Source organism: Manis pentadactyla, chromosome 10, assembly GCF_030020395.1.
Source record: "Manis pentadactyla isolate mManPen7 chromosome 10, mManPen7.hap1, whole genome shotgun sequence".
Classification (NCBI taxonomy): domain Eukaryota; kingdom Metazoa; phylum Chordata; class Mammalia; order Pholidota; family Manidae; genus Manis; species Manis pentadactyla.
This window is the reverse complement of record NC_080028.1, coordinates 24,283,643-24,310,780: the sequence shown is the minus strand read 5'-3', so window position 1 is coordinate 24,310,780 and position 27,138 is coordinate 24,283,643. Positions and strand designations below refer to the sequence as shown.

The window sequence follows — 27,138 nt, the reverse complement described above, 5'->3', positions numbered from 1 at the left end:
ATATAAACAAACATCCCCTCCCCCAGTTGCAAATAACTTTCCTAAAGTTTTAATGAATTTGATAATTGTTCCAAAAAACATCAATAAACAGCTTGTAAGAATGATGAACATGTAATTTTATATGAATGGGCTGGAAATAAAGCCCCCGATCTCTTCCATATTCCCCACTTAGACATGAGAACTATAATAAATCTCAACAGATGGGTGAACAAAAAAGTAGTTAAGGAATCTCAGCAAGCCATGCTAAAAATTAACTCAGCTAAACACAGGAAGCGTCCCTCTTTTAAACACCACAAAAATGTCTGTGGATTTCCTTAATTACAAAGTTGATAAAATGTAGAAATAGCTTGCATTATTCTAGAGTACCACATGAAAGAATCATAAACTTCCAGACTGAGCCCTAGATCAGGTTTACATATTTAAAAGTCAAATTAAATGTTTCTGTACCTTTTCACTATACACTGTTAGTACTAGAATTGACAACGGATATATATAAGGTTTAAATATTTCAAATGATCTGACACTCCAAAAGAACGGAGAGCTAAGATTAGCTGGAAATTTTTCAAAATTTAAATTAGATCGGTTCAGCGATAAAGAAACTTGAAGAAAGGTGAAGTGCAAAAATTTAGGATGACTAATATAATTCACCTCAACTAAGCAGAAAGCCTCCTTTTGGTAAGGTAAAGAAAATTTATAAATAGTGTAACTCCCACAGTGTATCACGACGTATCATCTATACATACATATAACATCAAAAACGAAAGATCCACATCTTCAAGAATCCTACCACAGGAATACTTCACTCCTTGCTTTCGAATTCTATTGGCTAACTTCTTGCCTTGTTAGGTGTAATCTGATTACACCGAGCAGTGCAACACTCCAATACAGCAAGGCTTTAGAAATAATATAAATCGAAACACTTGGCGTGCTGTTTGCGTTTCAAGCAGCAAGAATTTAAAACAAATGCCCAATAAAGCAACGACAATTTAATCTGGAAGTAACTTGGAGGAAAAGCTTTACATGGAAAAGTTTACTGTAAAATTTCTAATGAAAGTTTCTTTCTACGTGACAAACACATAAAAACACCCTGTAATACTTAATACATAATATTAAGTTCTGGTTTAAAAATTAACCTATGTTCTTATAAAGTGAATTTAACACCAATTTAGTAATTATTTTGGAAACTAAGAGCCGTTTCTTAAAAATGTTTAGAAATACACTGTCCAGAATTGCTCAAAATCCACACAAAGGTAAATACAGGCTTTGTCATTTGGATAAAGGGAAAGGGCTATGGGAGGCAGAAAATAAGGCTTTGTTTACACTAACCTGGTAGAAAGAGGGGGGAAATATCCGTAAAAATTGCGTAAAGATGAGCAAAAAATTGCCATCGGCTATTTTCCTCCTCTGCTTCTAAGGTAACAGAGAGGTAAATACCAGGACAGGAGAAACGACATCTGAACCTCCTTAACAAGGGTCAGGGTTTCCAGTCCATACTAGGTTCAAAGAGATTCAGCACAATCGTCGAGTTCAACAGTCCGGGAACACTGACCTTTCCTAGAAAAACTTATTTCTTAACATGAGAAATTATTTCACACGCAAACGCAAAGTCGCTTAAATTTTGGGAGCCGAGCAAACGCCCTTTTTACATTTCTTATTTCACCTGGCGCAAAGAGCCGCCAACAGTCTCCCAGTAAAGAAAGGTTCCAAGAAACACGCGATTTCCAAACAGCCCCCCTTGGCAGGAAGGGACGAGAAAATCCGGCAGCAAACGCCGTGTGTTCCGAACTTGCCAAAATCCTCGGAAAGGGTAGAGAGAACACCGCTAACCCACCCCAGAGGGGAAAGTTGCTTCCGAGCTCAAGACTAGCAGCACTCACTACAAACTTTCCAGCAGCCGGCGCGAGCCCCGCCACCTACCCGCGGCAGAAGTCATGATTCCCCGTGGAGCTCGCTTCCCGACTCGCCCCCCTCAGTCCGTGCTTCCCGTACCGTCCATTGTCTCAGGAGTTTGGGCAGAAGAGAAGGGCCCCCGCAGCGCCTGCATTCCGCTCCGCGGGCGAGAGGCACAACCCGCGCGCCGCACAAAGGATGCAGCGGGCTCCAGGGACCCAGTGGCGCTCCCGGGCGCGAGCGGCCGGAGGCGGGCGGACGGCCAGGCGCGGGCACGAGCAGTGCTCACCTCCGCCTCGCCAGCGCGGGTTCCTTCCAGCCCCAACAAAATCAGTGCTCCGGGAGCCCCCTGCTAGCCGCAGCCGAAGAAGGCGGACAAAAGCCCCAGCCCTCTCCAATCAGAGAGCTCGGCCTTCATCCTGCTCCCGCCCCCACGTCCATCCTCTCCTCCAATAAGTGGGCCTGAAAAGGGGGCGTGGGCTTCGAGGCACTCTGGGAATTGTAGTTTTCTGAACACACGGGACCGGCAGGAGCAAAACCCTGGGTGCCGCCTGTTCTCTCGCCTTCATTTCCCATCGTGCTGAGGCGGGTGGCATGGCGGAGAAGGATGACACCGGAGTTTGACGAAGAGGTGGTTTTTGAGGTAAGAAGAAAATGGCTGGGGGTGTGGGTTGCCTTTGCTTGAGAAGAACGAGGGGGAAGGCCAGGAGGCAATGCGAGGGGCCGATCCCGGGACACGGAATCGGGTGGCGCTCCCGCCCGCCTCTGTCATCGAATCTCGGCGGTTTCGGGCCTAGTGTGGGTCGCAGCCTGACAGGTGTAGCCCGGGGCGCCGTCGTTGCGGCCGGCTGCCGCCTGGAGCGCTCCTGGAATGCCCAGCCCGGGCAGTCTTGCCTGGCCAGGGGCCGAGAGCGCCGCCTGTACCCTCCCTGGGGTTGGACCCGCCGCCGGGGACTGCTCCGTTGCTGGGGCGGGGCCCAGTGGTGCATTTGGCATACTTAATCAATACCTCTTTCCTACCCCTCTTTCCTCCTCAATTTCTAGGATCATTATCCTTAAGTGCTTTAGGGCACGCATCACACCTGAGGCGTGGCTGTCAAAATGAAGGCAGCAGGTGCCAGGTTTCTAACACTGTTTGATATCTGTGTGTAGGACCTACTGTGGGTGGTGACGGCCAAGCATCACAGCATCTAGGTTCTTTTGTCCTTTGCTGTTGCGCGCTAGGTGTAGCCGGTTCTGACTCGAGGCTCCGGGTTGTGAGTGCTTTTGTGTGGGACTATTTTAAGACGTTCTCTGCCATCTTGAATGGGGGGCGGGCGGGAGGGTGCGTTTAGTGTTCTCGTTGCCGTTCATCTATCAAACATGTTAAAACTCACACCCTTGTATATGTATGGCATATATGTACGCTTTACATTCACTCATCCAACTAGATTTTAAGAAATTTTTTTTTAAATGGCCCATTCTCTTCAATGGAAGAGCTAAGCACTAAACAGTGCAGAATGATAAATGTTGAAAAATGTACAAACTGACACTGGAGGATGGATTTTTCAGGGGCTGGAGTGTAAGGGTTACTGTATAAAGTGTTTTGATGTGGCTAGAATGTAGAAGTAGTGGAAGATGAGGCTATTTTCCAAAATGAAGAACCTGGACTCGAGTTTCATAGGGAAGACAAGCACCTGAATTTTGGAAATGAGACAAGAAATAATGGAATAATGGCTTGGACAGATACTTCTGAAGTAAAATTGAGAGAACAGTTAACAGATTGAATGTGGGAGCTGAAGTAAAGACAAAAATCTAGGTTGCTTAGATTTCTAGAGTAAGGGAAACCAGGTGGGTGTTCTTTTTTTACCCTGTGATTTTCTTAGATTTCTGAATACAATAGTAATACATGCTCAAAGAACCATTTCATTGTAGAAAGCCCCAAAATTAAAATAATTACCTTGCTTCCCAAAGATGGCCAGTATTAACATTGTAATGTGTTTTCTTACAGCCTTTTTTCTATGCAGATATATGTTTAAGTGTGTGATATTTTCTAATACAAAAGATATCATACGACATAGAATTTTATATGTATTTTTCACTTAAATTTATCATGAGTCTTTTCCTATTCATTGCTCTTTGAAAGCATTATTAATAACATCCCATCATGTATATGTATCATAATATAACCAATTTCCCATCATTGGATATATTGTTTCAAAATACCATTGTAAGTAATACTGACACAATGCATCTTTAACTGAAACTGATTTTTCTGTAGAATAATTTCTAGAAGGGAATCTAAATGGTCAGAGACTATGAATTTTTTTAAGACTTATGCTGTAAGATTATACCAATTCATATTTCCATTAAGAATAAGATACTAGTTTCACCAAATTCTCACCAACAGCCTTATTAGTTTCCTTTAATCTTTGCTAATCTGATAGAAAAAAAAAACCATTCCATTGTTCTAATTTATTTGTTGTGCATTTATTGGGGCGATTTTTATTGTTTTGCTTGAGCATTTCTTTCTGTAATGTTTTGCCATTTTCTCATTGGAGGCTAACTTCTTAAAAGTTGACCTACATTAATTCCTCTTATATTACTTAGACTTATATTTTTCCAGTTTACTTTTTAATTGACTTGCTTTTTGGCATATAAGTTTTTATTGCAGCACAATGTTCATAAGAAGAGTGCACAAGTTATAATGTGCAGATTGATGAATTTTCACATGTTGAACACACCCGTGTAATGAGCACCCAGATCAAGAAACTGAAAACATCTCCAGCACACCAAAAGCTACCCTCTTGCTCCCTTTTAGTCACTTCTCCCCATCCTAAAGATAACCACCATTCAGACTTAACAGTAACTTAGATTAGTTTGGTCTATTTTTATAGTTTACACACTCTGCAATTCCATTTGTATATGCTCTTTTTTGTCTCATTTTTTCCCTCTGGTTTGTTTGTTAGATTAGAAGTAGGATTGCTGAGTCATAAGAATTGTATACATTCACCTTTTGTAGATATTGCTGAACATTATTCCAATGTGGTTGTACCAGTTTATACTCCTAGCAGTGCATGAGAGGTCCAGTGGCTCTGGCTCACCAACAATTGCCAATTTCACTCAGCATTCTGGTGGATGTGTACCCTTATCTTTTCTAAGCTTCAATTTGCATTTCCCTGAAAAAGAAATTGAGTCTTTTTATATGTTTATGGACCCTTGCACTTACATGAAGCCAACTCAAGTTTTTTCCATATTTTTCTATTGGTTTATCTCTTTTTGTTACCAATTTGAAAGACTGCACATATACAACATACAAGTCCTTGTTGGATATGTGTACCTCAAATATCTTACGCTATGTGTGGCACTCTTTTAATAGTGTCTTTCAGAGAATAGAAGCTCCTAACTTTGTTATAATCCAATTAAACATTTTTGTTTTATGATGAGTGCTTTTAAAGAAATATTTGTCTACTCTAAGGTCACAAAGATATTTTCTCTAAAAGCTTTTTTTTTTACCTTTTGCATTTAGATCTGCCATACATCTGGAACTGATTTTTTTTAATGGTATGAAATAAGTTCAACATACTTTTTTCCCACATGGTGTCAGTAAAATAAACCCAGCATTTACTGAACAGACTATCCTTTCCACACTGAACTACAATGTTGCCTTTGTCATAAATCAGGATACCTTGTAAGTGTGTCTCTGTTTCTGGATGCTCCCTTTTCCATTGGTCAATTTGACCTTTCTTGTGCCAGTACCACACTATTTTAATTACTATAACTTTATAATAGGTCTTAGTATCTGGTAGGATGAAACCCTCCAGCTTTATTTTCTTTCACCGTTGCCTTGACTATTCTTGGTCTTTTGTATTTCCAAATGAATGTTAGAATTGGTCTGTCAGTTTCAGTTACGAAAATAAAACCTACTGGGATTTTGATTGGGATTGCTTTGTATCTATAGATTAATCTGGGGAGACCTCATATCTTTACAATATTGAGTCTTCCAATCCATGACCATTGTTATTGCTTACCTTCTAAATGAGTCAAGCAACTTCCTATCTCTTTTTGTGCTCTAGGACTGATTTTACAAACTGGAAATATGGGAGAGGAAAAATAATTTTCCCTCTGTGCTTCTGAGTTAAACAAATAAATCTTTATGGTGACGTTAGAATTATCCCCTTAGGTAATGATAGAGTTCAGGCTTAAATAACATGGGCTGGGGGGATATGTAGACTTTTTGTATTATCTGTAGTTCAGCTAATCAGACCCTTCTCATCACTATCAAATGCTTGGCCTGGGGCAGCCAGTTAAAAGTCAATAGGATGGCCACTGATCTTAAGACTGCTGTTATAGTAGGCTTCCCTTCCCCTCTACCTGTTCTGGGGAGATCCTCCAGAGACCTCATCTAATGATCCCCTTGGCCGTGAGAGATCCACCAGATCTAGCCAGAGGTAGTCCCCACTTGTGCTCACCTTGCAGGGTATCCCTCCCTAGGAGGCAGCTCACAATCAGGTCCTCAGGAATGTCACCCAGAATGGCCTGAAATTTCTCCCTTTACTCTTTTCTTCACCAGCAGCTCCCAGTGGAAGCTAAGAGCCTTCTGACTCACCTTGATTCTATAACCCGTTGTACCTTTTGACGCGGTCTGGCCGCGCCGAGTAGAGCAGGTCCTGAAGTGCGGAAGGGGGGCGAAGAAAACAAAGACAGACAGAAAGAACTGGGAGGGCTGACGCTCCTGCGCGTCGCCAGCAAAGCTTCATTCGAGTCCAGAGTATTTATACAGCAAAGAAGCACACTATTCCAGGAAATAGCATTATCCAATAGACAATCAAGCACAGTATGACGTCAGTGGTAGCCGGGCAAAGGTAGGCAAAGCAGGGCTCCTTCAGTTGCTCATGGAAAGCGTAAACAGGATGTTCTTTGTTCTCCATTCCCACCACATCAGCAAGTGGGGGAAGGGCATAGCCTGCTCCCCACAACCTTTTGCACTCAGAATTCTTTCTATTGTCGAGTCTGCTCTATTTTCCATTTAGAGGGTAATGGAGATGTTTACTCTGCATGAGATCTGCAGTTCTGACTTAACCAGGACCTCGAACCCGCCTCTCCTTGCCCACGCAGGCATCTGTGGGAGCAAGAGAGCCCATGGCCAGAACCTCTTTCCCATCATGGCAATTTTTTTCTCATGGCTGCCTTAGCCCATTGGGTGACCCAATATGATCTTTCCCAACAAATCTGGCAGTCTCTCTGAGGCCAGACCTTGACTCAGGCCTCTTCCTCTTGGCCCCTGATGAGGATCTTGGATCTCCACCAGGCTCGCCTACTTAGAACCCCCTTTATGCCTTTGTTGACTCTGGAGGCTCAACTACGAGCCTCCTCCCTCCTCTCCTTCCTCGTTTACCCCAGCACCTAGAGCTGCTGCCAAAACCTTAACCAATGGAGACCTGGCAGGTATTGAGACCAAAGTTACCTTGAGGATTGCTCCCCTAGAACCCTATTCTCCCATTTCCTCTGTGTACAGTTGGAATGGCCCCACCCCTGCCCCTTCCAACAAGAGCAAACCATCACAGGTACCACCCACTTGGATCAGTGCTACCGCTTAGATGAATGAGGTCACTAGGGAATCCTGAAGCCAGGAGTGTTGCCCCTTGAGGATGCTCTTCCTCCAGAAGATTAGAAGGAGAAGGGTATGCCAGTTTCCCGTTACGACTGTCTGCCCCCTTTCCCCTCCCACATCCAAGTGGTGCTGCTTGGACTCTCCACCTTTGATCATGGGTCCTTGCCCTAGTCAAGTGCTGGGGCTACCCCCGTCCCACACCCCCTGCCAGATCTAGATACATGGAAACGAACCGCAGTGGAAAGGTACCATTTCACAGGCTGTCATGCCGCATCGGATGGAGATGTCTGTCCGAAACACAGTTTGGCACTAGACTGTGTGCTAGGCCTCTGGTAATGACCTCGAGACACCAGGCTCTCTTACTACTCCTCCTTCCCATTCATTCTAGATGGAGAACCAACATTCGATTCCCTGCAATAGCCCTTTAGGTTGTATCTTCTGACACTAGAAACAGTTCAAACCAGAACCTCAGCCTTCTACAGAGGGCCTGGGTCCAAACAAGCCAATAACCTCAGAAAAACCTCTACTGTATCTACTTTGCCCCCATATCCTGGGCCCCCTCCGCCAGACCAACCTGGGGACTTCAGCCCCCAAACACCCAAACACCCTTCTACTCCCAAATCTTCCCATATTCGAAGTCCTGACCTGAGGGCCAACCCACTATGGGACAGCAACCATTGCCTCTGCAGAGGGTCTGCCCCCTTGTGGACGCAGCAGGGGAATTCCGCCCCCAGCTTGTGTACAAGCCCTGTCTAATTGAACTGAACTTAAAATAGACCTGGAAAGCTACACTGACAATCCTGATGGTTGTATAGTTTCCAGCATCTAACAGTTGGCTGTGATCTGACTTGGAGAGATGTCTGGGTCATTCTGAGTCAGACTTTTACAGACACAGAACTACAGAGAGTGACCTGAGAGGCAAAGAAATTTGCAAATGGAGTACACCTAACAGATCCTTAATTATCCCATAAGAGACATGGATCCTGGATAGGACTGTTATTTGATTTGCATAAAGGCTGGGCTTAAGGCTGCTGGACAGAAGGTCATCAGCTATACAAAAGTCTCTGCTGTGACCCAAGAGCCCCCTGAGAACCCAGCTGCCTTTCTTGGAAGGCTTAAAGAGGTACTCATTAAACATACCAGTCTGGGCCTAGATTCATACAAGGGCAAGGTCATCCTGAAAGATAGATTTCTGACCCCGTCAGCACCAGACATTAGGAGGAAACTCTGAAAGGTAGTTCAGGACTCAGAAGCCACAATAGATGACATGCTTACTGCAGCAACCTCAGTTTGTTTACACCGAGAGCAGGTCAAGGAGGTTAGGGCTCGGGAAGGCCAGGAAGGAGGCTAGGCATGCCCAGATGATGGCTGCCCTGCAGGACTGAGGGCAGCCCATTGACACCCAGCCACATCCAAGGATGGCTCCATGAAGTACTATATCTGCTGCTAAACAGGACATTGTGACAAAGAATGTCCCTGAAGGGACAGGCCACCTGTCACTGCCTGCTCAAAATGAGGAAAGGCAGGGCACTGGGCTGTCTTGTGCCCCTCAGATTGAAGGGATCAGGGGTCTGAGGCAACCCCAGGCCTGCAACTGCCCAACCAGGACTGACACAGCCCCCTATAGTGGTCCCCACCGCAGGAGATCACTATCACTGGACTGGACCCAAGCATGCCAATGGATGTAGCAGGTAAGACAGTTAACTTTCCTTTTGGATACTGGGGCTACCTACTCTGTCTTACTTCCTTCTTCAGACCCCTCATCTCAAGAGCTTGCACTGTCTTGGGGCTTACCAGTAAGCCAACTTCTCTGCCATTTCCTCCTCCTTTGTGCTGTCTGTGGGAAGGCCATGCCTTTCCCCACAGCTTCCTGGTAATGCCTGAGTGTCCCAGACCATTGTCAGGCTGGGATAATCTACAAAAACTGAGAACTCGAGCCACCCTAGGAGAATGGCCCTCCCAGCAAATTCCCCTACAGATGCTTGTGCTGACTGATAAGGATAACCCAAGGCAGAGCCTAGAGACTTGGGAAAATGCTGTCAACCCTAATGTCTGGGACCATGGCATTCCTGGGACATTAAGCCTCCCCTGTGACAACTGAACCAAAGGATCCTACTAAGTTCCCACCAACCAGACAGAAGCATCAGAACTAGGAGAGCTTAGTCCGCCTCTGCTATCTTCTCTTCCCTTATTAAAACCAGTCCCTGATGCTGTTTAGTCTTAGTTGAATGTATAGCTGTGTAAGTCAGTTTTCTCCCTTTGTATATCTTCATCTTTGGATGGATATGTTTTGTTTTGGACTAGATACTATTATACTTCAGTACATTTGCACTATTGTTTAGAAAAAAATTAGGGTTACTGTTTTTTAATTTTTTGTTGTTTATAACATTTCATGTAAGGCTAATTGGGTTAAGAGTCATTTCAGTTTGAAAATACTAGAAGCCTGCAGTCAGGAAAATTTATGAATATGTGTCTTATCTGCTGCCAGTTTAAAAAAGTTTCAAGTAAACACAAATATTAAGTAATATCCTTTAAAGGCATCTTAAAAACCCCACTCTCCCTATTAGTACTTCTGCAGTTACTGAGTAATACTGAGGGGCCCTGAAGAAGTTATGTTCAGGTTTTTTCAAAGAGCAGCTTCTGATAGGAAAATGCTTAGTAATGATGAAGACACACCCTCCAGTTCAGTGGCCATTTTGTAGTGAGTTCTTCTGGAGAAACAAGTGGAAATCATCAAAGAGAAAGTGTATGGATCAAAAGAATATGGACAAGAGGCAGTAGATTTTCATCTAGATCAATTGGAGAAATTAAAACTATGCTGTCTGTGAGTAGTTTAATTACTTGGGCTAATTTTTACAGACCCTTTACTTAATCTTTTTGAAATCTGTGATTAATTCTGCTTTGTTGATATTGAAGAACAATTAAATTAATGCTTGGGCTTGGGGCTTTTGGTATAGTAATTTAGAAGTTATGTTGAAATGTGTAAACTCCCCAAAAATATTTCCTGTCATTTTATGATATCTTTAATTTTGCAGGTACTAGTCCTATTCAAGGTTTTAGGGTAGGGGATGTGGGAGAGGCAATAAGTAGTTACTTTTCAAATTATACTTTCTGATTGTGTACTGATTAAAGATGAGTGGAAAATCTGTAGAAATTCAGTATATTGGAAAAATAATAAAATGGGGACATTTATTTTCCTTTGTAGGGTTTTGTTAATTATGACACTTTCAGCTCTTTATATGCCAAACTTCCTCATTAAAAATAGAGAAAATAGCTACCTTGTTTAATTCAGTAATTACACTCTTCCTCATCGGTTTATTTTGTGGTGTTCTGTAGTTAGCCTGGAAAGAAATAAGGAAACATAGCAATTGATAATAGGAGTTCATCCATTTCAGACATATTTTCCAAAAAAAATTGCTCTTTCTATATGTGACAACCACATTTAGACCTATTGCTTTAAGCTAATATTCAAATATAAAATATTTTAGAATAGTTTTAATAGTTAATGAATAATTGTGCTCAGGCAAATATTCTCCATCAAATCCCTTTAATTGCAGATACCTTTCCCCTTAAAGATTTTGAGTAAAAGAACTTTTAAAAGTTCTATTGGCATGGTAGAAATTTTTTAAAAATACAAAATGTAGTATTTTTTTTCTGAAGAAATTAAAAATTGATATAATTTTTAAAAGAAAAGTTGCCTGTAAGTAATTTGATAAGTTCTGTTAACAAAGGAATGGAAATCAGGAATGTGCTTTTAGGTAAGCACAGATTTATATAGTTATGAAGTCTTCATTAACAAAGTTACTTTGACATTACACAATTTCAGTTTCTGTGCCAGTGCTCCTAACACCTTCTGGTAGTAACTCTTTTCCTGTTGCTTCTTGTGTTTACTATAGACAGGCAGAGATTAAATTAACACATCTGACAACAGTTAGCATTTTGCCAGACCTAATAGTATGGCTTTGGTACAGTACTGACAATTTTATATAGAGGAACTGTGTAATAGTTGAGCGATCATTGGTTTTGATACAGGAAAGTTCATAGGATCATTCTTTTCATTTGCTAAACTAACAATTCAACATGTTTTTATCAGGTCTTAGCCTGGCACCTTTTTGTAAAAAAGTCAAATAATACAGGGAATCAGCCTTCCCTTAATCCCCCTTTTCTTCCCAGAAGTGAAAAACTGTAACCAGTTTTCTTCCACATCATTTTTAGTGTAATTACATTCATATGTACATATATGCAAATACATGTGTGGTACACATAGAAGTATTGTGTAAGTTGACTTTCTAAATGTAAGCAGGGTTTTAAATGGTTGTATAGTCAGTATTCTCTTATGTACATTAAAGTATACTTTTGTAATTATATCCATAGAATAGATGCCTAGTAGAATTGCTAGGTCAATGGATATATACATTTATATTTTTATAGATACACCCCCACCCATGGTATATTAAGTATCTGTTTCCTCACACCCTTGCATCCCTGACCTCTACCCTCTAGGTGCCAGTAACACTCCTTGCCTTCTTGGTTTTAACAACCGAAAATGTCGTCAGCTGGGGAATGGAGGCAAAATCTACTTTGACTGAGAACTACTGCTATATGCAAACATTACTGGATTCTTTGTTTTTAACTGTCTTATTTAATGGTATTTTAAAAACATGGTTCCAAAAATCACATAATTGAGAATTGTTTATTCCACAAACTTTACATTAGTTTGTGGAAGGAAAGTAAATATGAATAATTGATATTGACAGGTAATTGGTCATTGATTTGTACTTCCACCAAAACTGATAACTTGAAATCTTGTTGCTAGAGGGTACCTTTGACATTTGCTGTCCTTGGTGGGAGTACAGGCAGCCCTCAGATATATTGAGGGTTCAGTTCCAGACTACTGCAGTAAAGCAATCATAGCAATAAAGTGAGTCAAAGGCATTTTTTGGTCTCCCAGTGCATATAAAAGTTACCTTTACATGTACTCTAGTCTGTTAAATGTGCAATAGTATTATGTCTAAAACACAATGTACATACCTTAATTAAAAAGTACTTCATTGCTAAAAATACTAACCATCATCTGAGCTTTCAGTGAGTCATAATCTTTTTGTTGATGGAGGGTCTTGCTTCCATGTTGGTGGCTGCTGACTAATAGCGTGGCAGGTTGCTGAAGGTTGGGATGAGGGTGGCAATTTCTTAAAATAAGATAACACTGAAGTTTGCTGTATCAATTGACTCTTCCTTTCAAGAACAATTTCTCTGTAGGATGTGATGCTATTTGATAGCATTTTATCCATATCAAAGCTTCTTTCAATATTGGAGTCAGTCCTCTCCAACCTACATCTCTACCTTATCACCTAAGTTTATGTAATACTCTAAATCCTCTGTGGCCATTTCAACATCTTCACCAGTAGTAGATTCGTCTCAAACCACTTTCTTTGTTCATCCCTAAGAAGCAACTACTCATCTGTTCAGGTTTCATCATGAGACTGCAGTAATTCAGTCACATCTACAGGCTCCAGCTCTAATTCTAGTTTTGCTGTTTCCAACACATCTGCAGTGACTTCCTCCACTCAAGTCTTGAACCCCACATCATCCATGAGGGTTGGATCAACTTCTTCCAAACTCCTGTTCATGTTGCTATTTTGACCTCTTCCCCTGAGTGATGAATATTCTTCATGACATCTAGAATGGTGAATCCTTTCCAAAAGGTTTTCAATATACTTTGCCCAAATTTATCAGAGGAATGAATCACTCTCTATGGTAGTTACAGCCTTATGAAATATATAGTTATTTCAATAATAAGATTGGAAAGTTGAAATGACTCCTTGATCCAGGGGCTGCAGAATGGATTTGTGTCAGCAGGCATAAAAACAACATTAATCTCATTGTACATCTCCATCAGAGCTTTTGGGTAAAGAGATAATGAGCAGTAATATTTTGAAAGGATTTTTTTTTTTTTTTGAGCAGTAGGTCTCCACAGTGGGCTTAACTTATTCAGTAAACCATGTTGTAAATAGATGTGCTTTGTTGTTTCATTTATAAAACACAGACAGAGTAGATTTAGCACAATTCTTAAGGGCCCTAGGATTTTTGGAAAGGTCAAATGCGCATTGACTTCTACTTAAAGTCACCAGCTACATTAACCTCTAACAAGAGAGGCAGCCTGTTTTTTGAAGCTTTGAAACCAGGCATTGACTTCTCCTCTCTAGCTATGGAAGTTATAGATGGCATTTTCTTCTAATAGAAGGCTGTTTTGCCTACATCAAAAATCTGATGTTTAGTGTAGCCACCTTCATTAATTATCTTAGCTAGAAATTCTGGATAACTTATGTAGCTTCTACATCAGCCTACTGCTTCACCTTGCATTTTCTGTTATGGAAATGGTTTCTTTCCTTAAACCTCACAAACCAAACTGTGCTAGCTTCCAACTTTTCTTCTGCAGCTTCCTCACCTCTCTCAGCCTTCATAGAATTGAAGAAAGTTTAGGGTCTTGTTCAGGATTAGACTTTGACTTAAAGCAATGTTATGGCTGGTTTGATTTTCTATCCACATTACTAAAATTTTATATAAGCATTAAGGCTGTTTCACTTTATCATTTGTGTGTTCACTGCAGTAGCACTTTTAATTTCCTTCAAGAACTTTTCCTTTGCATTCATTATTTGGTTGTTTGGTGCAAGAGGCCGAGTTTTTGGCCTGTCTTGGCTTTTAACATGGCCTTTCTCATTAAATTTAATAATTTGTAGCTTTTGATTTAAAGTGAGAGACTCTTCCTTTCACTTGAACTCTTCATGTCCATTGTAGGGTTATTATTAAGGCTTTATTTCAATATCATTGTGTCTCAGGGAATAAGAGACCCAAGGAGAGGGATAGAGATGGAGGAATGGCTGGTTGGTTGGTAGAGAAGTTAGAACACACATAACATTTATTAAGTTCACTGTCTTATATGGGCTTAGTTTGTGGCATTCCTAGATAATTACAATAGTAACATTAAAGATCACTGATCACAGATCATCATAGCAAATATAATAGTAATGAAGAAGTTTGAAGTATTAGGAGAATTACCAAAATGTGACATCAAGACATGAAGTGAACAAATGCTTTGGAAAAAAAGTGCCAATAGCCTTGCCTCAGACAGGGTTGCCTGCCACACATCTTCAATGTGTCAAATCTCAATATCTGTTTAGTGCAATAAAATGAGGTATGCCTGTGTTTAGTAGACTGGGCACCATTGCATGAAGTTTACAAATCCAAATGTTGGCCCAGTATTATCTGAATATTTTTAATGAATATATAAATACCATGTACACATTATACTAGTTGATGCTTGTGTGAATTAGCTCACAAATTCACTTAAAAATGTTAACTAAGTTAACATTTGCTTTTTGTCATGTTTTTATTTCAGCAGATACTAAAAGCACTTCTCCCATTATATGGAAAGTTTTTAAAGACTAGAGTGTTCTGTTCTAAAGTATAATAGGCTTATCTTTTTCTCAGAATAAAATAAAAATAAGTTGACTTTTCTCAATATTACATGTTTCTGCCATTATTATTTTCTTAAATATTTTATACAAGACTCCAGGAAAACCTAGCATCATCTTTTTTTAGACTTATATAATTTTGTATGTTTTCCTTGGAGTATTTTAAAGCAAATCCCAGACATTACCTAAATCCACCTGTAAAGCCTTCAGTATACATTTCTAGCACATAAGTACTCTTTCTTTTAATGCTAATCCAGTACAATTATCTAATAAAAATAGTAATTCTGTAATATCTTCTAATATCTAGTCTGTGTCTTGATTTCCTCGATTATCTCACAAATGTCTTATAATCGGTCAAGTCAGGATCCAAAGTCTATACATCATCTTTGGGTGATAGGTCTCTTTACAGTCTTTAGCAGTTTTCTCTACCTCTTCCACCTTTATTATATCCACACTTATTTGTTGAAGAAACTGGGTAATTTCATCTGTTTTTCCATATCCTGATTTTCATATTATGGATTTGGCTGATTGAATAGGATTAGATAGCATTTGATTTCGCACAAAATTCAATATTGTAACCTGTCACTTTTTTATCATGTTTCTCAGAGTACATCAGGGTTTTTGTTTTACCACCTGAACAAGCTTATGAATGCCATGGCATTCTTATTTTATACTTAAGGAAGCTGAGAGACCAAGAGAGGATTTTCCTGAAACATAGCAGCCTACCTGGAAAGTAGTAGTATGTTTCTTGGTACTATTGAGAGCTGGTGTACCATGGTCTTATCATAGAATGAAATATCACGGAGTGAACTCATAATCAAAATATCATAGAGTGAAACTTTCTACTGAGGGCCACACCTGCTTTGTTGTCTTTTCTCCCCTGTGCCTAGATATTGCTTGGCACTCAGAAGATGTTCAGTTAGTATTTTTTATTTAATAAGTTGGCTAATTCTGTCATGTTTGACCTGTTCTTCCCTCTCTGGGCTAGAACCTGAAAGATTACTTGTTCTATCTGTAAGGGTTTAAAGCAGTTCAGAAGAGAACCCAATAAGGAAAGCCTTTTACCCATCACTTCCATTTCTTTTTAAATGCAAGCCAGCAATAATGGTACTGGCACTTCTACAGAAAGCACCATAAATCATGCAGAAAATAAACAGTGCATTAAATGAGTGGTTCAAACTTTATATATCCATTAGTGTGGGATCTGTTATCTTTAATGGGTGTGTGTGGGAGGGTGTCATAAAATGCAGGTAGTTAGTACTTAAATCATTTTAAAGACTTGTTCTGCAAAAATGTTGGGGTTTCTTGCTTGTTTTTGTTTATTTGTCTTACAAAGATATGTTTCAGCCATCAGAATAATCTTAGCACAACCAAAAACTCTTGGCTATCTTTCATTTAGCAAAATTCTATGATGTGTGTTTTCTGTCAGCTAAAATTTACAGGAATAGTGAACCACAGTGATTTCCTGAGGAGAAGCTACCACATGCTGTGTCTCAGGTTTCTCATATTTCTTTTGGAAACAGTAACATTCTTCAATACTACTAAATAATAGTTAGATGTCAGTGCTAATAATTTCTCTTCAAGAAAACAACTGTAATTTTTGTGGTTCTGTTTTGCTTGAACCAAGGAAAAAGTTTAGAGAAAATTACCTGTTACCACCTACTCTGCCTTACCCTCCACAAAAAAGTCCCTCTTTAAAACTGCCATCTACCTATAGTAATACTCACTATATGAAACAAATTTATTTGTCTTAGTTTATAAGCCTGATAGCCCGAAACCTCCAAATAGAGTAGTTAGGGCTATTACAGTAGGGAGCCTCACCTTGCTGTTAAAAGAAAAAGAAAAATAAATTACTTTATATTGGGGGATCAGGTTTTCATTCTAAGATGTTATTTGCCTTTTTCACCCTCATTCTCTCATACTTGCACAGTGTACAAAAAGCTCACCAGTATGGTTTTATATTCCACATTAAAATTAACCTTTTCAAAAGTATCACTTGTTGAGTTTTGTTATGGCTACTCTTTAATAATACAATTATCAGAAAAGACTATTAAAATACTCCTCCCTTTCCAACTACATATCTCTGTAAGGCCTTATTTTCTTTATATAAATAATTAAAGAGATTGAATGCAGAAGCAAATATGAGAACCCAGCTATCTCCCAGTAAGTCAGACAATAAAGAGATTTGTAAAAATGTAAAGCAATTCATCTTCTTGATGCACTTTTTTCATTTTGAAAAACATTCTTTTTCATTAAAATTGTGCTATTTACTTTACTGTTGTAATAAGGTGTTATTGTAAATTAATAAATATTAAAAATTTTTTTCAACTTTAATTTTTAGTCTGATAAATATCATTAGACATGCACTAAAATTCTTTGGAACCCTCACAGAAGGGCCTGGAGGCCAAAAAATTTTGAGAACCACTGATCATGATACAGTTTTCTAAATCTGTCAAATAGCACATAGCTTTTTTGGAAGTTTTAGAGAAAAAGTGATAGTAATGTACCCCAATTAAAAAAAAATTAATGTAAAATAATTTAATCAAAAATCCCATTTTAATCTTAGAAATTGCTGACGCGCTACAAGGTCTACCTTGTTCAGTTCATCTTAGCTAGTGTTCAGTTCATTAAATTAACTAAAGGATGTTTGTTTTTCATTTGTGTGTTAAATTTGTTGGTTACGTTTTAAATTTTCTTTTGACTGAAAGGTGATTGAAACGTAGCAGTAGAAATAAGACAGTAAAATGTTGCAATTTAAAGTAATATCATAAACATAATGAATAGAGCTTTACTGTTCATACAGTCTGAGTTTATATGTGGTAAGAAAGTGATATGATTTGCATGAACAGCCAAAAAAGAGAAAAGTACAAATATGAAATACCATGATAACTGGAATTATATTTTTTCGGATCTTCAGTGCCTAGTCTCCAAAGGGTGTCTACTCTGAATTTTTGGTCAAACACTTAATTACATAAAGTTATGAAACAAAGCACAGTGATTGCCTTGGCAAGCCAGAAGTTTCCAAAACTGCAAAACAGTGCTTTCTAGAATGAAATGAATAATTCTGTGACTAAAGATGGGGAAGAAACCAAAAATACTAAGGCATCATTCATAGTTGCATCACACCTTTAACATGAAGTTTATGAAACCAGCAAAAAAGTTAGAAAAGGCAGAAAAAGCTACTGGTGGAATTACTGTATCAAATGACACTGTTGGACATTATCAGTAGTATACAAGGTAAACAATGAATGCTGCTGTTCCTGTGAAATACAAAATAGCGAGTGTTCCAGGTTATGGTGATCCAAACTGATCTTAGTTGATGTGCAGAACATATATGGAGAACAAAGTATTCATTGTTTCTCTTCTGCTTAATTATTTTTAAAAATCTATATTACAGATATTCCATTTTGTTATTTGTGAGCTGTGACATAAACTGGAAAAGGAAGGGACATGGGGGTCAGTGCTGACACAGCATCAGCTAAGTATGCATTAAGAAAGGGCATTACAGTTTGAATAAAAAGAAGTTTGACTCCGTCCGCACCCCTAAGCTTCTTCCCAGGGAACAGTTAGAAGTCAAGAGTATTTCTCATGGTCTAGATAGAGTCTTTAAGTAGACCACGGGTCAGCAAACTGAAGCTCTTGGGCCAGATTTGTACCCCACTCCCTGCCCATTTTTATATGGCTGGTGAGCCACGAGTGGTTTTTATGTTTTTATATGGTTGAGGAAAATATCAAAAGAATCATATTTTGTGACACATGAAAATTATAGGAAGTTCAGTGTTTCCTTAAAGTTTTATTGGGACATAACCACGCTCGTTGGTTTATGTATTGCATGGTTGCTTTCTCACTACAGCAGTAGAGTTGATTAGTTGAGACAGCGACCATATGGCTTGCAGAGTCTAAAATATTTACTGGCTGGCCTTTTACAGAAAAAGTTTGATGACCCTTGAATTAGTGTAACTCCACTTTGATCCATCGTATTTATTGTTCTTCCCCATGGGAGTTCACTTGAAGAAAGAGTTCTACTGCCTTAAAAACAAGTTTTGTTTTTTTTTTAAGTATGTAAATTTTTCAAAAGCACTAGCCCAAATGCACTAGCATTCTTGTTCTTTTGCCACTCTGGAGGCAGAGCAGGCTGGGGTTCACAGTTCACTAGGAAAATACAGATTGAGTAATTCAAGGCAATACTTGAAGATACATTGAGGGTGATAATAAAGATTGACCATTTGTGCCACCATATGTTTTAAGTCTGGTAGAGGGATAAGAAACATATTCCTCCTTATAGTTTTTTGCATATGTATTTTTCTTGAAAGAGAGATTAAACATAGCTTAAATGGGAGGCATTTCTTCCTGTCCTCTCAAATTGATACCCAGTAAATTGCTAACAGTTCAGCAAAATTCCCACTCTTCCTCATTTGTCTAAATTTAAGGATATATTCCCTAAAAATGTTCGTTTAATTTAATTGCATCTCCTCCATTATCACAGCATCTAGTACAATCCTATAATTATTAATTTACTTGATGTCTGTGCACTAAACTATAGGTCAGTTTCTTTGGTGTCTTCCTCTCTAGAAAAACAGGAGGGACTGTTTGTTTTTTAGATAATATGGTGTAATACCTCACAGTGTTGGCTTTGGAGTCAGACCAATCTTGCTTTCCCTAGCTGAGGGTATCTGTTTCCTCAGCTATAAAACGAGAATGACGACAGAAATGATAGATGATGGTAACAATAATGCCTTTTAGCGTTTGTTGTTGTTTTGGTGGGAATCATTACTAATGCAGAACGTAAGGTCTTCTTTAAGTATCAGAAATTTTGTTGAATGGGATCAAGGTTTATTTTTAAACACGTCACCAACATTACACATTAGAGAAGAATGAAAGTTAAAATTAAAGTTTGCTATTTATCCAGAAAGAGTTGTCCCATAGATGTTCATCTAACAGTGACTCTGATGGGATTGGGGTGATTTGATTGGGGGCGGGGGGATGCTGTTCCAAAACCTGTGTTTTTTCCACTAGTTGATATAAAGTTGAAATGGAAATTGAATGCTTACTATGTGCCAGGGACTGTTCTTTAGTCCTCATAACAACCCTGTGAACTAGGTGTTATTATTACTATTTTTAGATGAGACGGCTGAAGCACAGAAGGAACATGAATTAACCATAGGTTACCCAGCTAGTAAGACGCAACGCTGGGGTTTGAACCTTAAGTCCGGCTCCAGAGTTTTTGTTCTTAACCACTGTGTTCTAAAGCTCTTTTTAGGCATAATCTCTATTTGCCATACGCTTGTGCATGAGACACAGCTTATGCCCTTCCTTGGTGTTTTAAGTTTGTTTATAGTACCAGGCACATGGTAAATAATACATATTTATGCTTAAATGAATTAATGAATACAGTGGTATGATAAGATTATAATTAATACAGTATAATCATTGCTTAATTCTTCTTGGCTTTAAAGAAATAACTATTTTTACTATAGGTCCTCTTAGGAGCTATATATAGCCAGGATTGGCTATTTTGAGGCAATGTACTCTAATACTACAAAATCTGGGTAAAAAAATTGCTTAACAAATCTATTTATATTACTACATTTTTTTCTTTTTTTCTTTTTTTTTTTTGCTGGACTCACTCAAAAAAAAATCTGTATGTCTTATTTAGAAGCTTTCCTTTTTTGGGCCCCTCTGTTGAATTATTTGTTGATTTTTTAAATGTTAAATGGCATTTTGACAGATAATTCAGTTCTTTTTAGATGAAACCTTAAAGCATTTGGGCATACTGATCCTGACAGTAAAATCTGGTATTGAATTTGGCCTCTCAAATTTTGGAAATACTAGTGATCTTGAAATTTGCTTTATCTTATATGTCTCTTTCAGAATTCTCCACTTTACCAGTACTTACAGGATCTGGGACACACAGACTTTGAAATATGTTCTTCTCTGTCACCAAAACCAGAAAAATGTACAGTGACAGAGGGACAACAAAAGCCTCCTACAAAAGCCCTGCCAAAAGTAAGAGAGCATGCTCATTCTCTGAGTAGTCTTTTGTTCTTTACCTTACTGATAATTTAAACTGTGTTTACCCTTACCCCCCTGCAAATAACAAAAACAAAAAACACTTTGCACAAGCATACCCTCCTTCAGCAGCCTCTTATAAATACCTTCTTCAGCTACTACCTGAAATATTGAATTCATTTCCCTGAGAGGAAATGAAAATATCTATCAGAAGTATAATCTACTTTAAAATTAATCCTAATGGTCATATTTCATACAAACTCTGCTGGATAGGCCATGTTTCTGGTGCTTTTCTTGATTGTAAATCTTGGACCTTTTGCATATTTCAAGGGCTTTATAAAGCAATGTGTTTAAGAATACTTGGCCTGATGCTTTTGGCTTACTATATATTTTTAGCTAGATGCTGTCATAGTGGTTAAACGATATGGATTCTGTCTGGGATGTGTTTCAGAATCTTTACAAATGGGACCCTCTGAGAAGGACAACCTCCTAAAGCAATTACTTCACCAACCCATTGTTGTAGCTTTGTAACACAACCTCTGTCTGTCGTATTCTAGAACACTGTAATGCTACTAGGCTGTCCCAGAATAGGTTTAAATGTCCAATTCACTCAGTTGCATTTGTTGCATTATCATGGAAACTTGATGTTTATTGTTCATAGTGGTAGGAGACTCCAAGGAGTAGAGAATACTTAGGTCTTTGATAATGAACCATTTCATCCTTAGATTTAAGAGTACACTTCTTGGCCTTGAGACCAGTTTTTTTTAATTATGTATGCATCTGCCTTTATTAACACCTGGTTATCACAATTCGATTCTCAGGTTTTGCAGGAATATCTACCTCTTTCAGACTATATAGATGGAAATAACTGTGAAAAAAAAAATGTAGATATCTTTTAGTTTGTGCTACACACCCTGCTTTATTTTTACAGCCCATGTCTTATATGAGGATACAAATTGCTAAGAGGCAGTCTTGCTTTCATTTTGTAGAAATTTTTCACTAATGTGAATCTGATTTTTATCTACTTGATTCTATATAGATTAAGTAAATATATATGATAAATTTAGCTGCTTCTGGGTATTCTTCTGTTACCCATATGACCTTAATTGCATAATAGTCAAGTTCCCTCCCCTCCAAAAAAAAACACATTATAGGTACCTCCATGTCTGCCCCATGGTAAGTCTTTATTTTTTATTTCATCAGTAGTATAAAACTGCCTTGTCTAGATAAACAGGAGTCCTTGTTTTAGACTGTCTTCATGGGTAACTTGTATAATAAATGGACATGAATATGGTTGAGGATTAAAATTTATATATTTTAAAATGTAAATTTATATTTATTTAAATACTGTAATTATTTGGAGGGAACCAGAAAAATATACTAAAACCTTAATGAGAACCCAACAATTAAGACTCCTATGTTAACTATAATTTTTTTCTTTAAATATTTTTTGAAAGAGCATGAATTATAGAAAACAAATTGGTAAGGTATTTCATAAACAGTTTCAAGGACTTATGATGAGTGGGTATTTACGTCAATTTCTGAGGCTCTTTATATCTGCAGTGTTATTTACTTCTTTTTAATAAATATCTCATGGTTGATGTTACAGCATTGTGAGACTGAGATACTAGAAATAGCTCCATTAATTATTGTCTATAAAATGCATTTACTAGGTTCATTTGTTTTATTAGCCATATTTACTAAAATAAGAAAATATTCCAGTACATTTCAGTTTTCACAAAAGGAATTCTAATTTAATAGGAAAAAATATAACCAGATTACCTCATTTCTTGAGCATTCTAGTTTAATCAATGTTTTCTTAACAAGACTCAATTACTTTTGGGAGGAGACTTTTAAAGTATTCAATTAGTCATTTGCTCTGCAGTGATAGAGGAGGAAAGATCTTTTTTCCTGTTCTGAGAAAAAACCCTAAAATGTGAGATTACCAAGCTGGGCCCATTTGCAACAGCACAGTAAACACCAGGGAAATGTTTTGTTTTTACTAACATCCACAAGGTGAGAGTTAGGAAAGTTAGAGCACATATGGATCAGAACCTATTTTGCTAGTCCTCTGTATTTAAACCCTTTCTTCTTTGTTGCCTCTTTCAAATATGAATGTTTCTGGGAAGTTTTGAAAGCAAAAGCTAAAGATATACCTAATAGGTTTTTTTAGATGAAAACAGGGCTTTGGGATTACTTGGCAACAGAAGACAAGGAATGGGCTAAGAGACAGTCTTGGGGCAAGAGGTGAGTGAGTACTGACTCCTTTGTGTGTGTGTGTGTGTGTCTGTGTGTGTGTGTGTGTGTGTGCGCAAAAAACTTGGGTTTTGTAGGTATTTAATTCTTTTCATTTATGATATTTTACTTATATATAGAAATATTGCTATTAATTTTTAAGTAAATAAGATAACAGCTTAAAATTTCATTCCCTCAGAAATTGAGGAACAGTAATATGTATAGCCAGAGGATGGTTTTCAAAATTACCACATTTAGAAAGTTCGTGTAGTCTTCATATTACACATTTCAAATGTATGAGCTATATTTTTCTAAAATGGAGTTTTTCTAAATCTGGGGCACCTAAAGTTCAGAAAGATCTGTTGTACAATTTAGTTCCTTCTCAGGGAATATGTTTTTAGAGTTGGCCCTCAAATTTTGTTCAAGTAGTGAAATACCAATTATTTTCTTTGGAAAGAAAAATTTTTGTGTAATACAAGTTCAGGATGAAAGTCATTAGCATTAATCATCCTTTTTTAACTTTTATTTTTTAATGTGATTGTTTAGGACTTATTGAGTAGTTTGTAGTGGTATTCTCACCATGAATACTCATTTTCTGTGTATTTTTATGGTTTCTTTTTCTGTGTGTATTCTTAAGTATTCCTTCCATAAAGTTTGCATCAGGTCTCTTCTCTGTGTTCTCTGAGTGATCTCATCTACTCTCAAGCTCTCCTTAGCTACTTAGCTCATTTTCTGTCCTTACTGAGTTCCAAATGCTTGTTAGATATTTTCACCTGCCTGTATCCCCAGAAACTCAGATTCAACATAGTTTTGCTTTCTTCAGCACCCCAAAATAAACCAAAAAATATCCTTTCTATATTCCCAAATTACTATCCTTTCAGTTATTGCATGATTTCCCACACTGATTTGATCACTAAGTGACATATCAGGTCAACTTTTGTATCTCTAAAATCTAACCTTTCTTGAACAAAATAGCAGTAGACTCACAGACCCTGAGAAGGGACTAGTGGTTACCAAGTAGGAGGGGTTGGGGGAAGAGGAAAGGAGATAAAGGGACACAATAATTCACAATTACAATATAAGTTGGTCATGGGGACGGTAGTACAGCATGGAGAATACAGTTAATGATTCTGTAACATCTTACTACATTGAAAGTGACCTCATTAGAGGGGGTGAGGATTTAATAATATGGGGTGAGGATTTAATAATATGGGTAACTGTTGAACCACTGTGTTGTATATTTGAAACCAACGTAAGATTATGTATCAATGATAGTTTAATTTTAAAAAAAAGAAATTGAGCTCACACACACACACAAAATCTAACCTTTCTTCGTTACCATTTTTGCTTCCCCTAGTTGAGGGCTTTACCATTATTTAGCTGGACTATTAGATTTCCTCCTTATCATGCTTTTTAGCTACACTCATTCCTCGCCAATGTAGCGTTGGCATTGTTGCCAGTTACTTTTCTAAAATGCTAGTTTTTATTATTTCACTTCCTTATATAAAAACTTCTCATGCCTCCTCATAGCCAAAGGATAAAGTCTAAATTTTTTATGGCATATAAGACCAAAAATCTTTTAAACCTATCTCAGTGTACCTTTTTAATTTCATTACTATTCCCTTCTTCCCTTGGATCTTAGCTGACCCAAACTATTCTATCATCCCCATGGCATGTTTTCCATGGCTGTCCTTTATTCCTCCTGTTTCCTTTCCTGGAGTGTTTCTCTCTTTTTTTTGTTAAATTCCTAGTCAGCTGGTAGGGCTTAGCTCCAGTGTTAGCTCTCTCCCCACACTTTTCCAGACTTTACACTGGTTTGTAATTATTTGTACTGTCTCTTCTATATTAAGTTCTTGAAAATAGCAGTTATGTGTATTCACCTTTGTTCTCAAGACCTTTTTTCAGTATCTGGGATATAGTAATCACTCAATGAATATAAACTCCACTTATTAGAATGCTCAGGAAAATGAGCTATTACTATTAAGGAAAATTGGATTTTTGGTTGATTCAATAATGTAACTTTTATATTGAGACAGCTATTCTAAAATTGATTATAATGTCTTTCTGCCTTAGTCTTGTGGAATGAAATATTAACATTTTGTGAACTTTTAAATTATGTTCATTTTAATGTTAATTTTGAGAACTTGGTTCAAGATAATGGGCTGCATCAGGCGGACCTCTGATTGTTCTTTAAAAATCAGGTTTCCAAGTCTCATTCCAAACTTACTGAACCTGAAGTGTTCTTTTGGGACCCAGGAATGTGTTCCTAACTAAAATCTCCAGGTGATTCTGATGTACAAGTAAATTTGGGAACTGATAAGAAGGCTGAGACATACTGACAAAGGATATAACTTGGATGCTTTTTTTCCCTCCCTTTTCCTATAAAAATTCTGTTGTTTTTTTCCTTGTGGTTTAATAACCTGCACAATGCCATTCATCTCCTTCAGCAAAGCATCCTGTTAAAAGTGGCTGAAACCATTAAAAGCTGGATTTTTTCTCAGTGCAATAAGAAAGATGACTTACTTCACAAGTTGGTGAGTGTTCCCTTTACTTGTTGTCAATTTTCAGGACTCCAGTTTATTAATGGGACAATCAACAAATCAGAATTTATTTTGCTTATGATTTGGACAGTGACTGACTTTTATTAGAAATTCTGGGCAGTTTTCAGAAAAGAAAACTGCCCATTTTGAAAACTGCCCAGTTCATGAAGTGTTAAATAACATTTGTGTCACCTAAAAAAAAAGAAAAAGAAATTCTATAACCGGAGATCTTTTTATTTGGACTCAGTGTTGTTTCATAATTCTAAGAAATTATTAGCCACTTAGAATAGAATATTCTGGTAGTTATTGAAACCTTATTGGTTAGACTACTGGTTTTCTGCTGCCATCTTCCTCCATTGATAGCTATTGTTCTCAGTAGGGGGATCCTCCACCTTTTCTTCAGGAACTTGATTGTCTCTATTCTTATCCCACAGCCTGTGACTAAAAAGTTGGGGCAAAATCAAAAGTGGTTCCTCCCTGATTTATTTATCACTAATATACCATTCTCCGACAATTTCATTTGTAAAATTTAGTCTCCTGGAACTGATAAATCACAGAATTGATAAATCACAGATAACATTGGGAGTCTTTGGGATTCCTGTGAGGCTTGCCTTTTTTTCCCCTACTCTCTGCTGTAATATAATCTGTTGCTTGGCATGAAACCCCCAAGAGGGAGTATTTCAACTTTTTACATCCTAACAGTACAAAATCCAGGTAGTATAGCTAAAAACTTTAAGTTATGAAATTCTCATGGTTCTCAGAATGAGTAATCAAGTTACAAATAAGTAGTTTTCTGCTGACCTATGACCTTAAGATTATAATTATCATTCTTATAAGTTATTGTTTGTAAAAAGATGTTTATAAAGTGCTTTCACATTTTGATTTGGTAATCCAAGTACTGTAAGGTTTAGTGCATTTTAACAGTTGGAAAGTCTGAGGTTCAGACAGTTCAGTTTGGTTTAAGAATAGTAATTAAGAGAATTGTTCAAAATGTTCAGCCAGAAAGTGATAGAATAAGTCTCCTGGCTTCAAAGCCCAGGCTCTTTGCAGTATGTCATATGCCCTCTCTAGCTTGAATATTACTGTTTTAACTGACTAAAATTACTATTTTAGCAATCCACATAGGCAAGTTCTCTGTTCAGGGTTTCATCTTTGTAGATGTATTGAAAAAGTCAGTGAAGTATCTTGTCATCTACATAGAATATCATCTCAATCCAGGTGGAGGCATCCTCATTCTTCAGTGATACTAGGACTGTGATAAGGTATATGGATCCATATACATTTTTCTGTGATTTAACCATAGTCTGCATGGTCTGATCTTTTCATTCTTGGTTCTTTGTCACTGGCCACTCATTTCATGTCATGTTTAACTATAAAGAACCAGCTTCTGAATGCA

The 27,138-nt window shown here is 37.9% G+C and overlaps 2 protein-coding genes and 1 long non-coding RNA gene across 14 annotated transcripts in view; 1 reads left to right on the top strand and 2 right to left on the bottom strand.

Annotated features, from left to right (window-relative positions):
- FGD6 (FYVE, RhoGEF and PH domain containing 6) overlaps window positions 1-2,221 on the bottom strand; it is a 119,181-nt gene extending 116,960 nt beyond the window's left edge. For 2 of the 5 annotated variants that reach the window (XM_036890986.2, XM_036890991.2), the window contains exon 1: window positions 1,990-2,219. In XM_036890986.2, the coding sequence (XP_036746881.1) occupies window positions 1,990-2,044 (55 nt within the window). In that variant the 5' untranslated portion in view covers window positions 2,045-2,219. Of the gene's footprint in view, window positions 1-1,917 lie in introns of all 5 variants that reach the window. The other 3 variants (XM_036890989.2, XM_036890990.2, XM_057486498.1) reach the window with 2 other exon arrangements.
- Window positions 2,222-2,391: 170 nt separating this feature from the next.
- The window catches only part of VEZT (vezatin, adherens junctions transmembrane protein), a 64,127-nt gene continuing 39,380 nt past the window's right edge, over window positions 2,392-27,138 (top strand). For 5 of the 8 annotated variants that reach the window (XM_036890994.2, XM_036890995.2, XM_036890992.2 and 2 more), the window contains exons 1-3: window positions 2,392-2,533; window positions 20,830-20,964; window positions 25,650-25,736. In XM_036890994.2, the coding sequence (XP_036746889.2) occupies window positions 2,498-2,533; window positions 20,830-20,964; window positions 25,650-25,736 (258 nt within the window). In that variant the 5' untranslated portion in view covers window positions 2,392-2,497. Of the gene's footprint in view, window positions 2,534-20,829; window positions 20,990-25,649; window positions 25,737-27,138 lie in introns of those variants that run through there. The other 3 variants (XM_036890996.2, XM_036891000.2, XM_057486499.1) reach the window with 3 other exon arrangements.
- LOC130678960 (uncharacterized) lies at window positions 4,869-7,554 on the bottom strand. The gene is made up of 3 exons (XR_008991945.1): window positions 6,850-7,554; window positions 5,646-6,501; window positions 4,869-5,519 (listed from the first exon to the last, which is right to left on the bottom strand). It is a non-coding gene; the product is annotated as an uncharacterized LOC130678960 (long non-coding RNA).